General features: G+C 38.0%; 1 protein-coding gene and 1 pseudogene across 5 annotated transcripts in view; both read right to left on the bottom strand.

Moving 5' to 3' along the window:
- DPY19L4 (dpy-19 like 4) overlaps positions 1–16,434 on the bottom strand; it is a 59,932-nt gene that overhangs the window by 17,655 nt on the left and 25,843 nt on the right. For 3 of the 5 annotated variants that reach the window (XM_081496979.1, XM_081496978.1, XM_081496983.1), the window contains 7 exons: positions 15,108–15,231; positions 10,590–10,724; positions 7,671–7,802; positions 7,475–7,573; positions 6,563–6,636; positions 2,801–2,959; positions 1,968–2,087 (listed from right to left, as the gene is read on the bottom strand). In XM_081496979.1, the coding sequence (XP_081353105.1) occupies positions 1,968–2,087; positions 2,801–2,959; positions 6,563–6,636; positions 7,475–7,573; positions 7,671–7,802; positions 10,590–10,724; positions 15,108–15,231 (843 nt within the window). The remainder of the gene's footprint in view (positions 1–1,967; positions 2,088–2,800; positions 2,960–6,562; positions 6,637–7,474; positions 7,574–7,670; positions 7,803–10,589; positions 10,725–15,107; positions 15,232–16,434) is intronic. The other 2 variants (XM_081496981.1, XM_081496980.1) reach the window with 1 other exon arrangement.
- LOC145509047 (large ribosomal subunit protein eL22-like) lies at positions 11,529–12,096 on the bottom strand (annotated as a pseudogene).

Here is a 16,434-nt window from a genome sequence, read left to right as displayed (position 1 = left end):
ATTTAAGGTTTAAAAAAATGAATATTGAATCAGGCTCTGAGAGAAGTAGTGGATGCATACAGAATACATTTTGTTAAGACAGAGGAATTGCATTAGTTTCCCCAGTTAACTAATATTTCCTCCTAACAACCCCATTTCAGAATACCAAACCAGTTGTTCCAGTCAGCCGGAATCAACACTAAAGTCTAATTTGTAACTCAAAGAGACACTGATTCACACTGAATTACATGTATATGACATCCCTTGGAACACAAACTCTACTGGAGATACTGGACCTTTATGCCAATCCCCTGACTTCTTAGTATCCAACCCTCCTTACCATTTTATTTCACCTAGCCAGCTAATTAACATTTCAACCTTTAAATTCTCTTCCAACTCAAAGAAATGCCAGATGAATCCTTTTCAAACATAACCATGGGAAGACATGTTCTGTTTAAAAATCTCTGGTTTCCCAGTACCTACAGAAATAAATGGAAACTCATCTAAATGGTTTTCAAGGCCCTCTAAGATATGGCCCTGACACATCTTTTCAGTTTTTTCTCCTACTACGTCTTGAAGTGACTAGTGTTCCAGCCAGAGTTTGGGACACTCTGGTCAGTTCATCAGAAACAAGTGATAACCTGGACTTGTAACTGGTGTCTGAAGAGGTAACAAGGGAGTCTTGTGGGACTGAACCCTACGCCTGTGAATTCTGATGGTCCTGGGGGACAAGTGTCAAAACTGAGCTGAATTGTCAGATACCCAGCTGGTGTCCATAGAACTGTCTGTTGGTACAAAGAAACCTCCTGTCTCATTGAAACCGGGTGCTCAGAACCCTCTTATACTCTTATGTCTTATTTCTCACCTAAGTCAAACTTCAAAGAAAAGGGTATCATTTATTGAACCCTCACTCTCAAAACACCATTTACCTCTCCTTCACTTAGCAAAGTTGTGATTTTATTTTTGTGTGGTTAACGTCTGTCACCTTTACTAGGCCATAAATCACATAAGGTTAGAGACTTTTGCTGTCCACTTTTGTTCACCAGTGTACCCCCAGCAGTGAGCACAATGCTGGATCCTTTGAAGACATTCAATAGTTTTTGAACAAATAAATGCATAAGTAAATACTGGTTCACTGTATTATAAATACCTCTCTAAACCCCAGTTATATTAAGGTTTTTTGAGTTTTTGTGTGTTATAAATGTATTCTGGGGAGAGTGAAAAAGTTGGCTTAAAGCTCAACATTCAGAGAACTAAGATCACGGCATCCGGTCCCATCACTTCATGTGAAGCAAATAGATGGGGAAACAGTGGCAGACTTTATTATTGGGGGCTCCAAAATCACTGCAGATGGTGATTGCAGCCATGAAATTAAAAGATGCTTACTCCTTGGAAGGTAAGTTATAACCAACCTATACAGTATATTAAAAAGCAGAGACATTACTTTGTCAACAAAGGTCTGTCTAGTCAAGGCTATGGTTTTTCCAGTGGTCATGTATGGATGTGAGAGTTGGACTATAAAGAAAGCTGAGCGCAAAAGAATTGATGCTTTTGAACTGTGGTGTTGAAGAAGACTCTTGAGAGTCCCTTGGACTGTAAGGAGATCCAACCAGTCCATCCTAAAGGAGATCAGTCCTGGGTGTTCATTGGTAGGACTGATGTTGAAGCTGAAACTCCAGTACTTTGGCCACCTGATGCGAAGAGCTGACTCATTTGAAAAGACCCTGATGCTGGGAAAGATTGAGGGCAGGAAAAGAAGGGGACGACAGAGGACGAGATGGTTGGATGGCATCACCGACTCAATGGACATGGGTTTGGGTGGACTCCGGGAGTTGGTGATGGACAGGGAGGCCTGGCGTGCTGCGGTTCATGGGGTCGCAAAGAGTCGGACACGACTGAGCGACTGAACTGATACTGATACTGACACACTAACTACCATTAGAAAGGACAATTCTTTGTTAAAACAAATGCATCAAATATACACTTACCCTTCTATAATCATTGCAAGAGAACCCAGTAAAATAGTGTGAATCACATGATAAATTATTTCTGGTCTTTCTCCAATTCGTCCATCTTCAAGCGTGACAGTTTCTTTCTGGGACTTATCACTACCAAAAGAAATGTGTTTTTCACTACTTTGAAAAATCAAAGATCTTTAGTATCCTCATAAAAAATACGAAGGTAGTTTTTAAAATTTGAAAGTGCTTTCTGCTGGTCAAATATCTAACTTATATATCTCCAAGTCTTTGAAAGAGGCTTTTCAAATTTGGAAGACAATTGACTCAATGAAGATGAAACATGAAAGTTTAAGAACTGTAATAAAAAAGATACTTAGATACTTAGGTTCCTTGTCCATTATCACTGAACTAGTGGTTGCTAAATCAATATAGTTAAACCATAATTAGAGTAAGTTCTCCAAATTAAGATACTATATACAACCTCCTTTCAAACATTATAAAAATACTATTAAACAGTCAAACTTTATAATTTAAAATCACTTTTACTACTAGTTTCATTTAAGTAGAAGAGATTATTCTTACAATAACTAAAAAACCTGAGTAAATTAGTGAATGAGTCTTTAAAAGTTTAACTGATTATTTAATATTATTCCTGCATTAAAAATGGACATTACATATTTAGATATATATGCTTAAATCTGAATTTTATCCGGTCAACTTATAACGGTATTTTACATAGTGATAAAAATAGAATTAAATTAGAAGCTATAAAACAAATACATAAATATTGGAAGGATATTCAATGTTTTATGTATTTCATAATTTATTAATTAGTAATATGATTGGTTTTCTTAGGTACTTACTTAATTCTCCTAAAAATAACTTGAATCATAGAAAGAAAACAAATAATTAACACTAAAATATAGAAAGGTAGTAAAGAAGACTGTGTCAATCGCAAAAAAAAATCTTGAGATGGTGCCTGAAGGGATTCTTGACATAGGAGCCAATTCATTGTAAAATTCCTATAGAAAACAAAAAGCATGATATTAAAATTACAGATGTTTTAAAATACTGAACATAAAACTTATTTTTTATCTCAGTAAAAACTAAGACAAAACACATTTCTTTAATCTATTAACTTACAACAGCAAGGTCATACCCTTTACAAATGAGAATAATAGCATTAGTAACCCTCCTCAACAAACTGCCCTAATAAATTTAAAACTGATACAGCAATGTGACCATTTCTAGGGCTCAATATAGTTTTAAGGTAGTTTTACTTTCTATCTTTACCTGGAAGAAAACGAAAAATTCAGCTGTCTAGCCTCAACCAGCACAGTCCAATATGATAGTCACTAGTTACATGTAGCTATCAGCACATGCAATGTGGCAAGTGCAAATGGAAATATTCTTTAGGCACAAAATATACACTGAATTTCAAAGATAAAAACAGCTGAAAAAAGGAATTTAAAAAATACAAAATGCATCTCAGTAATTTTATATTGTTCACACATTAATTAAATTCACTTGTTTCTTTTTACTTTTTTTTTAATGTGACTGCTAGAAAATTATGTATGCGACTAATGTTACATTGTTACTGGACACTCTTGTTTTACATTAGACAGTCCTATCAGGTAAACTGCTTTTTTTAACCCACACTAAATATAACCAAGACTCCTAGTTATAGGGAGACTTATCGGCATTCTCACTCCCAAACCATCTTTAACTTGCATGTAATCCTTCAATTCCCAGCCCTGAGGAAGGAGGTAAGTGATAAAGTGACGTCCAGGAGTGCTCACGGATGGACCAAGAATGCTTCACAAATCACCGGGTTTAAACTAAAAGGTTCAAGTTTCTCAATGCGCCAAACAGCAATAAAACTATCAGAGAGGCTGTCATCAAAATCTTTTGTACCCAGGACAAATGCATCTTATTTTTAAATACGCCCATTAAACCTACTAATTCTTTAAGGTCTAATTCAAATTCCCAATTTAATGATCTTCTTTCCATAATCCCAATCTCAATCTTTCCTTCCCATATTCCCATGGCACTTTAACTATCGCTTTATTATAGTGCTTAATGCAATCTGCTATGTGCCAGACTGGCTTCCCAGGTGGCACTAGTGATAAAGAACCCGCCTGCCAATGCAGGAGACCTAAGAGACACTGTTTGATCCCTGGGTCAGGAAGATCTCCTAGAGAAGGAAATGGCAGCCCACTCCAGTATTCCTGCCTGGAGAATCCCATGGACAGAGGAGCCTGAAGGGCTGCAGTTCATAGCGTCACAAGGAGTCAGACACAACTGAAATGACTCAGCATGCATGTGTCAGACTGCAGACACTTTTGTATCCCAGAGAGTACCTGGTCCAGTGTCTTGCACATTAAATAAACATTTATTGACACTTCTTTAGTGATTCTTAAAAGTTTCTCTCAACAGAAATGCTTCCTGAAATTCTGATGAACACTACAAATCCTGATATCCAACTGGTACATCTGAATATAAGGCACTAAACTATTTGTACCACCTATCTGTCATTAATTGTATAAAAACTATCTAATGAGCTGGCAATATCCTTAAGGACAAAGATTAAGTTTTAATATTAAAATACCTAGTGTATTATCTTGTGAAGCAAATCTAGTACCTGACATGCAGAACAAAGGAGCACTATACAAGATCAACTAAGAACACTGAATAAAAGCAGCCCTTAATGCCAAGTTCATTCTAGAGCCTTCCAAAGTGACAGAGGAAGTCAGTGAAAAGGCCAGTCGATTATGGAGGTCTACAACCAACTTTTACTAGTTGCCTGTTGAGTTTCAGGCCTACAAATACACCTTAAAAAGACATGGTCCCTAGCTTTATGAAGCATACAGCCTCTTAAACGATTCTTTTATCTTAGTAGATAGATATGATTCATGCTTCAGAAGACTTCTCTAGTGTTTAAGCCACGTAAAATGCTTGGTTAACTGATACATCACAACATGAAATTTTATGCATGGTATCTAAAATCCCATGTAACCACAGTAAACAATGATACGGTTCTAGGGTCTACTTATGAACTAGAGAAGTCTTCCCGACTCAGGGATCGAAAAGATCCCCTGGAGAATATTTACCTGTACATTTCTCTAGATTACATGGAATTTTAGATACTGTGCATGAAGTTCCATGTTGTGATGTATCAGTTAATCAAGTGTTTTACGTGGCTTAAACACTACAGAAGTCTTCTGAAGCATGGATCATATCTATCTACTAAGATAAAAGAATCCTTTAAGAGGCTGTGTGCTTCATAAAGCTAGGGACCATGTCTTTTTAAGGTGTATTTGTAGGCCTGAAACTCAGCAGGCAACTAGTAAAAGTTGGTTTAGACCTCCATAATCGACTGGCCTTTTCACTGACTTCCTCTGTAACCTTGGAAGGCTCTAGAATGAACCTGGCATTAATGGCTTCCCTGGTAGCTCAGTTGGTAAAGAACCTGCCTGCAGTGCAGGAGACCCAGGTTTGATCCCTGGGTCAGGAAGATCTCCTGGAGAAGGAAATGGCAAACCATTCCTGTATCCTTGCCTGGAAAATCCCATGGGCAGAGAGTCTGGGTGGGCTGCAATCCATGGGTTGCAAAGAGTCAGGCACGACTGAGCAACTAACACTTTCATAGGTAAATATATGTTTTATGCTATGCAAATGGATTCTATCAGTATATAAAATCATTTATTTCATTTTAGATTTAAAAAATGCACTTAACCAACCAACAAAAGTACACTATTTTTGAATTTAAAAAGTCAGCTTCTGGCCCAATCCACTATTATGACCAAAGATGAGACTTTTGCTATGAAATAAATACCTTATTGACCACCTCGTTTTTATGCCCATACCCCATTTTCATTAAAGCACAGATTTGTAATATACCACGAGCCTTTTTTAGTTGAACTATAGTTGACTTCATACTCTTTTTTGGCTGCACTGGGTCTTTGCTGCTCTGTGTGGGCTTTCTCGACTTGTCGTGAGCAGGGGCTACTCTGCAGTGTGTGGTCTTTTCATTGTGGTGGCTTCTCTTAGTGAGGAGCACAGCTCTGGGTGTGAGGGCTTCGGTAGTTGCAGCACCCAGCCTCAGGAGTTGTAGCTCACGGGTTTTAGAGTGCAGGCTCAGTAGTTGTGGCACGTGGGCTTAGCTGCTCTGCAACATGTGGGATCATCCTGGACCAGGGATCAAACCTGTGTTCCCTACATTGGCAGGCAAATTCCTATCCACTGTGCCACCAAGGAAATCTCATGTTCTTTTAAATATTAGCATTTTGCTGGTTAGAGGTTAAAATTTCCTTGGTTCTTTATTCATTTTAAATCTTTAATTTATCCTGACCTTAGACTGTATCACCATTCCTCATTAAGGGAGAAAGTAGCCTAACATACTGTGATGCTACTGAGGTTTAAGCATTTCTAATTTTAAAAGACCTAAATGAGATATCTTTTAAAATAAGAAAAGTATTAATGTCATATTTCTTTTAGATATTATAATACCCCAGATTATTTTCTGACGGTATGTAATTAGGTATGTACTAACTCCTCTGATTATTTTTGCTCTTTATCTTCTAAATGGTATAAAGTTAGGTAAACTTACATAATCTAAAACTTACTTAGTCATATTTAGTCCAAATTTTACTTCAAGGAACTTCAGCATATGTCCATTTTCTTTGTGTGGCACAAACATCTGGAGGATAAAAACACTAGTTAGAACTATTAGTTGTAGAACTATTAGTTATGCTTACAGCAACATGCTTTTGTCCAATACTAGAACTAGAAAACACAGCAAGATTATGAAACAAAAAATGTGAATTAAAAATGCATGGTATAACTATGAAGCAAGGAGACTTATTGGCATAAGTCAATCACATTACCTTATAGTTAAGCATAGAAGTATAATGGGGTAGTAAGAAAACTTTAACCTTTTCCCACCTAGCATAAACAACTTACACACTCTTTTGAATGTCTTTTACTCATGTGAATTTATTCTGCTGCTGCTGCTAAGTCCCACCAGTTGTGTCCGACTCTGTGCGACCCCACAGATGGCAGCCCACCAGGCTTCCCCATCCCTGGGATTCTCCAGGCAAGAACAATGGAGTGGATTGCCATTTCCTTCTCCGGTGCATGAAAGTGAAAAGTGAAAGTGAAGTCGCTCAGTTGTGTCCGACTCTTAGCGACCCCATGGACTGCAGCCTACCAGGCTCCTCTGTCCATGGGAGTTTTCAGGCAAGAGTACTGGAGTGGGTTGCCATCGCCTTCTCCAGAATTTATTCTACATATTACTTAATGCTAATTGGGGTAATGATGACATTTTTAATCAAATGAAAAGTAGTGTAAAATTTTTAAAAGTATATCTAGAAAAAATTCAGAATCCTATTTTCCCACCTAATATACTAGGTATGATTACTGTTCAACTAAAAATATTACTGTATAAACTGCATTGTTATCCCATTATTCTCATTAAAATTAAATTATTAAATTATTTGAATTGCTCTACTACATGAATCTCCAACAGAGTTACTTACCTTCATTATAATATTCAATGTCACTGTCAGAGTACACACCAAGTAAAAATTAATCACTTTCATTATTTTAGCCACAAAAGTTCCTTTCTTCACATTCAGCTATGGGGAGGAGGAACCATATGAACAGAGAAGTGAGATTTTAAAAAAATTAACAATTTAAAAATTCATCCCAAGAATGATAGTCAATTCTAATTACCTGAAGGCACTTAGCAAGCATTAAGGCTACTACTAAACTTAATAAAGGAGACACCAATAAAGCTGAATTCTCAAACTGCAGTAAATATCCCAGAAAGAGAGAAAATATATAGATTTTATAAACTTCATGAACCTGTTGGGACAAAAATGAGAATAAAATGAATTTTATTGCACATTTTTTCATTAGACAAAATTTGACTACAATTATAAAGTAAATGATCTACTATAATTTGGACAGTGTTGTACAACCATTCAATTTGTACTTTTAATGTCATGGAATATAGGTAATTTATCACTTTCTCTTTAGAAAGAACTCTCCAGAAACAAAGTAAAAAGCTTTGAAACCATGGATGTCTAAATCAGACTGGAAGAACCTTCTTTAATCCCAGGCTCTGACTTCATTTCACTTGGTTTGTGTTGTCCACCCGAGCAACATCAAGCTACATTAAGTAGAAAATCATTATCTTTAGCAGCAGTTCCCAAAACCTACCCAAGGGAAATATATTGCCCTGAAATACAGCACCAGAGACAAGTATTTTTGCACTTGGTCCATTTAACAGTGACAACAGAAAGTCAAATTTAATTTCCTAATAGAAGACCTCCTAGTTCTTCTAGAAAGTTATGTCTTACTAGGTTTCTTTTCTAAACTTCAAGAGTATAACTTAATCTACCATAAAATAGATTCATTTGATTGACTACAAAGGGGAGAACTAAGACAAAATATAGACATTGGTTGGGGGGAGGGGGAGGAATCAAAAGGCAGAGTGATGTTTAAAAAAAGAACAGAAAGAAAAAACATCCCTAAAAGGCCAGACCCATTGTTTAAAAAGATACCTCACTGCTGGGAGACTGACACAATGACAAGGAGAGGGCTCTATTGACCTTCTGGGTGCTAGTAATATTCTACCTTTTCATTTTGGCTGCTGATTCTCAGTCCAAACCTATGCCTCTATCCCAGATTCATAGTGCTGGGGCCAACCTCTATAATCTATATTTCTGCTTTTCCATTTAGCTCCCTATTAAGCTCTGCCAATCTGTGTTCCTGAGAGGTAAGGTTGGAGGACAGAGCAGGGATGTATTCCTTCCTGGGGCCTGCAGTTCCTGGGTGGATCACCTTAGCGAGGTTTCTTCACTCCAACGGAGTAATTGCTTCCTGTTACAGCAGTTGCATGTAGCTGCAGTTTTCTTAAGCTTAAAGAATCAGCTTTATCATGTCTTCTTACCCCAGAGACCATGGGATCAGCTGGCCAGAGTACCATTCTCAGAAGTCTGGGTCCCATTTCCAGAGAGCCCTTCTTTCCAGTTCAGAGATACCAGCAAAGTGGAGCAGTGGCTCTTTATTAGAGGTCTGTTTCAGCTCCATGGGGGTCCCTCCTCTAAACTTCTACGTTTTAATAATTCCAAATTCTTCCACAGCTCTAGGGTGGTGGCTGCTTTCTGAAGCTTTACCTCTGTAATACTATTAGGTACTTATCACCCTTTCACTTAACAAGTTAACAACTTTATACTTGGTTAATGATTATTTAAATAACCTAATTATCAGTATTCTGGACCAAGCTGAAGAAAAAGGATGAATATGAAGATTCCCCAATTTCTAGATAAGACAATATATTAAATATTCAATAAATGTTTATAAATAAGGAAAAGAAAGATAACAGAAGGCAAAAAAATAAAAAGATAAACAAAGGAATTGAATGTCTATGGGAAACTTTACTGCTGACAGGAGTATAAATTAATATAATTATTCTGAGGAAAGGCTTGGTATCTCTAGTTAGATTGAATATGCACTTATCCTTTGACTTCTAATTCCACTATGAGGTATATATTCTAGAAAAATCTTCTGAGCCAGGTGACATGTATATGAATGCTTATAGCAGCACTGGTCATATGAACAATAAACTGGAAAAAAGTTGAAATGTTATTTAGCAGCTGCTGCTGCTAAGTCGCTTCAGTCGTGTCCAACTCTGTGAGACCCCACAGATGGCAGCCCACCAGGCTCCCCCGTCCCTGGGATTCTCCAGGCAAGAACAGTGGAGTGGGTTGCCATTTCCTTCTCCGATGCATGAAAGTGAAAAGTGAAGGTGAAGTCGCTCAGTCGCGTCCGATCCTTAGGACCCCATGGACTGCAGCCTACCAGGCTCCTCTGCTCATGGGATTTTCCAGGCAAGAGTACTGGAGTGGGTTGCCATTGCCTTCTCCTATTTAGCAGCAGAATATATTAATAAATAAAAATGAATGAAATATAGCTCTGTATATCACCATGGATGAATCTCAAAAGCACATCAGGCAAAACTAAACAATACATTATCATTTAACAACGTATTTTTAGGAATGCATAGATAGGTGGTAAAAAAACATAAAGAAAAAGAAGGAAAGGATTAACAAAATTCAGGGCAGTTAGCCTCTGTTGGAGAGGGAGTTGGATATGACTGGGAAAAAGGGGTTTCCAGGGTATTGAAATGCTCCAATTCTTGGCCTGGGTGTTCAATTACTCATATTTTTTTCTATACACTATATGTCTGCTCAGTTGCTCAGTCATGTCCAACTCTTTGTGACCCCATGGCCTGGATACTCAGCCCATGGGATATATATAGCATACACAGACTCTTTTGAACATGTCCTATATTTCACTTTTTTTTTTTTAAGAAACAGGGAAGATGGAGAAATGGCTAGAAATAGAGAGGAAGCACAGGGTGACTTTGGTTAAGCAGCCCATGTTTAAGGGAATTTCAAAGTGCTTCTAAAAGGACTAGGGAAGAAAGAATGAGTTTAACAACCTTTTGAGTAGAAGTATAAATCAAAGCCTATTAAAGCATTTCAAAATTAAGTTTAAAAGCTAAATGGTTTTTATACAACCCTATAAACACTAGATTTAAAATTCTGCAGATTTAAAATCATAATTTTGAAATGCCATTAATACCTTGTCACTCTGCTCCAGTGAAAAACTATCCAGCAAGAAGAGAGATATTGCTTGAAGAAACAAGAGATAGTGGCTGTACTCCCAGGTCATCATAAAGGTGTAAGTTGAAGCACTCATCAACAAGTAGCAAAACCTCTAGAGAAAACAAAAGAAACTAAGTATCAACAGCTTTGTTACTATACAAATCCATAAGGTTGTTACCTGAACTTCTGCAGCCATTACTGGTTCCATTTTAAAGCTATACAAATTCTTAAAACTTTGTTTTAAAAATCACATATTATTATTAAATCCTTACATAAACAGTAAGATCTTTAATCAAACATTCTACAGAGAAATCAACCACTTGCCCTTCGATGTTCAACATCATATTGAGAACCTCAGGAAGACAAAAAAGAGAAAGGAAGAACATTCAGTAAAATTTTCTTTCATTCTAAGAGATAAAGTAGTAAGTATTTTTAAATGGTGGCTTTTACTAGACTTGACTGCTGGGTGGTCAAAACTACCGATTCAGGTTGATTCAGGTGCAAATCTTCTTTCGATTACCACACACAGACACACATACACACACACACACAAACACAAAGATGTGTATGTATGTATAGGGTGAATTCAAGGGGAAGCAAACATAATGGAAGGAGAGTTTAGCTACATATATATATAGTTGGTTTCTAAATTTTAGTGAAGAACTCATACAAAATTGGGCTTTCCAGGTGGCTCAGTGGTAAAGAATCTACCTGCCAATGCAGGAGATACAGTTTCAATCCCCAGGTCAGGAAGATCCCCTGGAGAAGGAAATGGCAACCCAGTCCAGTATTCTTGCCTGGAGAATCCCACCGACAGAGGAGCCTGGCAGGCTGGACTACAGTCAATGGAGTCACAAAGAATCCGACACAGCAACTAAAGAGCAACAACATACAAAATATTCCAGATAACTGAATTTTAATCTTTATCTTCCTCCTCCTCCTCTTGATTAATTACTTAGCAGTAACACAATTTGTAACTTTTTTTGCTCTTAGCAACTATACAGGTTATTCTTCAAATATTTTTGGTGAGATATTTCAAATACCTTTTGGAAAAAGGTACCTCAGACGTTACAGTAATCTTGCTTTTGCTTCTTTCAATTATTACAACACCTCCAAGATTCCCAGCTTTTCTATTCACTTTAATTCTCTCCTGAAGAAACTGCTCAAAATCAGCAGCACCCAAGATTTCATCTTCTGCAGGGTGGATATAGAGAAGTGAAAGTCGCTCAGTCGTCTCTTTGAGACCCCATGGATTATACAGTCCATGGAATTCTCCAGTCCAGAATACTGGAATGGGTAGCCTTTCCTTTCTCCAGGGGATCTTCCCAACCCAGGGATCGAACCCAGGTCTCCCGCATTACAGGTGGCTTCTTTACCAACTGAGCTATGAGTGAAGCCCTACAGGGTGGGTGTAATTGCGAGTAAACTTCAGGACCTGCTTCTCTTTGCTCCCGCCATGCCACAAGCTTTTTCATGGGCATCATGGCGGCAGAAAGTGCAGTTTTGTTTTCTTAAAAACTGAGTTTTAAGCTGAAGGGTTAAGAATACACCACAGTAAAAACTTGCTCTTTCTTAACCACCATGTTTTTATACAATCCTTAATATTGCTACCGCTTTAATATTTGTATAGATATTTTGCTGTTGTTGTGTATTCTTGAGTACCAGATGTGTGTGTCAGTTGCTTACTTGTATCTGACTCTTTGTGACCTTATAGACTGTAGCCCATCAGGCTTCTCTGTCCATGGAATTTCCCAGGCAAGAATACTGGAGTGGTTTGCCATTTCCTCCTCCAGCAGATCTTCCCGACCCAGGGTCTCCTGCACTGCAGGAGGACTCTCTATCATCTGAACCACCAGAGAAGCCCAGTACCAGATGAGTGATTGTAAATTAATCAAGTAACTGCTAAACATAATTTACTTCCTTTACCTTAATACTGAGAGGAAGAACGAGGATGGGAGAGAAAGAGGGAAAAACTCATGGAATACTTTCAAAATACAGAAAAATAATTGTGCTTAAATAAAAAAGGACAAAAAAATATAGACAAAAATAGGAGTATAAGCTATTCTTAGATCCCTTCAAAAAGCACCAGGTCTTTGGTAAATAGTGAAATGAAGGGAAATATACTTTTCACTATCTATCCATTTACACTGATTGAATTTTTTTTTACCATCTGTATAATGTAGATGTATTTGTTACTTTTTAAATGTATGTATTATTATTATATATACGAGTGCATTTCGGCTGCACTGGTCCCTGCCTCCACTGTTTGCAGTGAGCCGGGGCTGCTTTCGAGCTGCGGTGCACAGGCGTCTCTTCCTGGCGGCCTCCCTTCTCACAGCCCACGGGCTCTGCAGCACAGGCTCAGTAGCTGTGGTGCACGGGCTTAGTTGTCCCATACCGTGTGGAATCTTCCTGGACCAGGGACTGAACCCATATCCTCTGCCCTGGCAGGCAGACTCTTAACCACTGGACCACCAGGGAAGTCCTTACTTTTTTAATTAAAAAAAAAAAATTTTTTTTTTAAGTTCTCGAAGGAATACATAACATGGCAACGAAACAATATTCAGAAAGATACAGAATATGGTATAGAAGGGAAAAAATAAGTTTACACTTCATTCTACCTCTTCTGAAACTCCTTTTAAAATAAATAATAATTTTATTTATTTTTTTTTAAAGGAACTTCTTTAAAAAAAAAAACAAACTTCTTTGACATGGGCTATTAAAATTTTTATTGTTTATTAGTAACACGCTTCCTGATGATTTTTTCATTTTTATTGCCTTTCTTTGGCTGCGCTGGGTCTTTGTGGCCGTATGGGGGCTTTTTTTTCATTTTTATTGCCTTTCTTTGGCTGCGCTGGGTCTTTGTGGCCGTGTGGGGGCTTTCTCTGGTCTCAGAGAACAGTGGCTGCTCCTCCTTGCGGCGTCTGGGCACCTCATCGGAGTCGTTTCTCCTGTTGCAGCATTCAGGCTCTTGGTGCACAGGTTTGGTTGTTCCAAGGCATGTGGGATCTTTCTGGACCAAGGATCAAACCCGCGTCCCTTGCTTGGCAGGCAGATTCTTAACTACTAGACCACCAGGGAAGCCCTGATGTGGACTATTTTTAAAGTCTTTTATTGAACTTGTTACAATATTGCTTGTGTTTTATATTTTCGTTTTTTTTGGCAGCAAAGCAGGTGGCATCTTAGCTTCTGGATCAGGGATCAAACCCATGTACTCTGCATTGGAAGGTGAAGTCTAAACCACTGGACCACCAAGGAAGTTCCAGAATAATGATTTTAATAAAAATCACTTTATCTTTTATAGGGAATTACCTGGAAGTCTAGTGGTTAGGACTTCACCTCTACTTAAGAAGGCACGGGTTTGTTCCCCGGTTAGGGAACCTAAGATGCCTCAAGGCAGGGCCAGAAAAAAAAAAAACAAACACACCTTTTTTTGTGGCAACAAAATTTTCACTTTAATTCAAAATAATGGTAAATACCAAGAAGCTTAGGCAGTTCATTTTGCTATGTTATATGTTTATACAAAAACTGAAGAACTATTCTTTCCTAGGAGAAGGCTGCACAATCTAACAGGAAAACACTCAATTAAAGACTTCCTATTATAGAAAATATTCCTCCTCAGAAAGGTCTTTATACAAACCCAGCAAAAGAAATATTACACATCTCAAATGTGTTATTATTCTAGACAAAAAAGGAAATTCTAGTACTATAAAAAATGAAATAAAGTTTGCTACACTCAGGACATCTGACATCCCTGAAAGAACAGTATTTTTCAGAAATTTCACAAAGGAACCATAAGTGAATCCTATTTCCTAGCCAACCAGGTCCCTGTAGTCAGTCCCTTTTTCAGGCCAAGAATTCTTAATCCAAGACAGGCAGACAGACTGTCAAAAGATTACTACATTGAAGTCAATTTCAATGTAATTGGTTACCTTTAATAATCATATTTATTTTATTTTATGCATTTAAAATCATTATTCTGAGATGGAGTCTCTAAGCTTCATCTGACTCCTGAAAGGGTTTATGGCAGTAACAACAACAAAAGTTAAGAATCTAAACTACCCAGGACAGTCTCCTGAAGCTCAATAGCTCACTATACCTCAGTCACAGAAATGTAAGGGCAAACAAAATATGCAGTGCTGCCACTGCTGTCACTTGCAGTCACTCTTTCTATCTTCATTAATAGTCTTCAACTCGTGATGATTAAAGGCCATGAATGTCCCAAAAGTGAGAGAAATAGTAAAATAACGAGACATTCATTTTCATCATAAAATATTCTTAATATCTGTCAAGTAACTGCACTAAAACAAGGTAACATCTCCCTTCTCCTAAATATAATTTACTGTCAGACTACAGAAAAAGTTATAACAAGATTACCTATCATGTAGTAACTAGGTTTCATTGAATATAACTTAACTTTTCATATGAATAGCTTTAAAATTATATACCACATTTGCAATACATCAGAATTGTGATGAATAAATTTTCATCTTACCTCTCCATAAGAATTTAAGTTGCTTTTTAAATAGCCTGTAAGTGCAGCAACTTGGCATGCAAAATATGGTAGTGCCCAGTTTTCTCTTAAAGGAATGGAGTGTTCAATTCTTGTTGTATCTACCCTAAAATAAACCACAGATGAACAGCAAAAGAGCAAGACATTATATTTGTGTAACACTACACTTTTCAAGGCACTTTCACACACATCTCATTGTTCTCCATATCCTGTGAGGTAGGCATGAACAAAGCCACCATTACCTATACAACATCTTACAACAAATTCAGTGTTTCACTACTACCTTACCTCCCACTCAGGAAGACTCAGTGCTGCTGTGTCTGCTTGATGAATAGATGGGCCTTTGTGAGAATTTGAAAAAGGCATCTCTGCTCTGGGCAAATACAGCCTTGTGCAACACACAGCTTGTTGCGAGTACACTGGAGTTCAACCCCCATCTTCCCTTCCCTTAGAAAAGACATGGTTATTCCTCTCTAGAGGGATATCTCTAGACATGGTTATCTCTCTAGAGCATAGTGTGTACCATGGAATTAGCAGTTCTTATACTAACTCTTATGTAAAAGGAATAAGCTAAGAGAAGTGGTGACTTAATCAAGTGGTATAGCTAGAAGACACAATTAGGATTACAATGTGTATCCTCTAATATCTACTTAATACTCCTTTCAATCAGCAGGTTATCCAGAATTATCATTACAGTAGCCCTGTATATGATAGATCTAGAGAGCTTTGAAAATTCCCAGAATCACAAACACAGAATGTTCTTGGAGGTGCCTCCTAAGTTCCTCCTCTATCAATCTTCATTGAGTGTTGTCTCCTATGCATATCCTCTGCCACAACGGACTCCCTTCCCTACAATTAAATTTGGATCTCCATAAATTCAATGGCTTTTCGCCCACACACATAAAAAAACACAATGGTGCTACTGCTTTAAAATACTTCATGAAAATTGCTGCGTAATTCTCCTAATGGAGACAAACATGCTTGCATTTATTTTGGTTCAATCAAACTGTAGTACAGGGACTTCCCGGGTGGCACAGTGGTTAAGAATCCACCTGCCAATGCAGGGGACAGGGGTTCAATCCCTGGTCTGGGAAGATCCCACATGCTGTAGAGCAACTAAACCCGTGCACCTCAACTACTGAGCCTGTGAGCCTCAACTACCGAGAGCAAGTGCTCTAGCGGCCCCGAGCAACTGCTGAGCCTGTGTGCTCCAACGACTGAAGCCCACGCGCCTAGAGCCTGTGCTCTGCAACTAGAGAAGCCACCACCATGAGAAGTCCTCCGAGCACCGCGATGAAGAGGAGCCCCC

The sequence above is a fragment of the Giraffa tippelskirchi genome, chromosome 6 (genome assembly GCF_054371585.1).
Source record: "Giraffa tippelskirchi isolate mGirTip1 chromosome 6, T2T-mGirTip1v1.2.pri, whole genome shotgun sequence".
NCBI classification, from domain to species: domain Eukaryota; kingdom Metazoa; phylum Chordata; class Mammalia; order Artiodactyla; family Giraffidae; genus Giraffa; species Giraffa tippelskirchi.
This window is presented reverse-complemented; position numbering and strand designations above follow the sequence as displayed.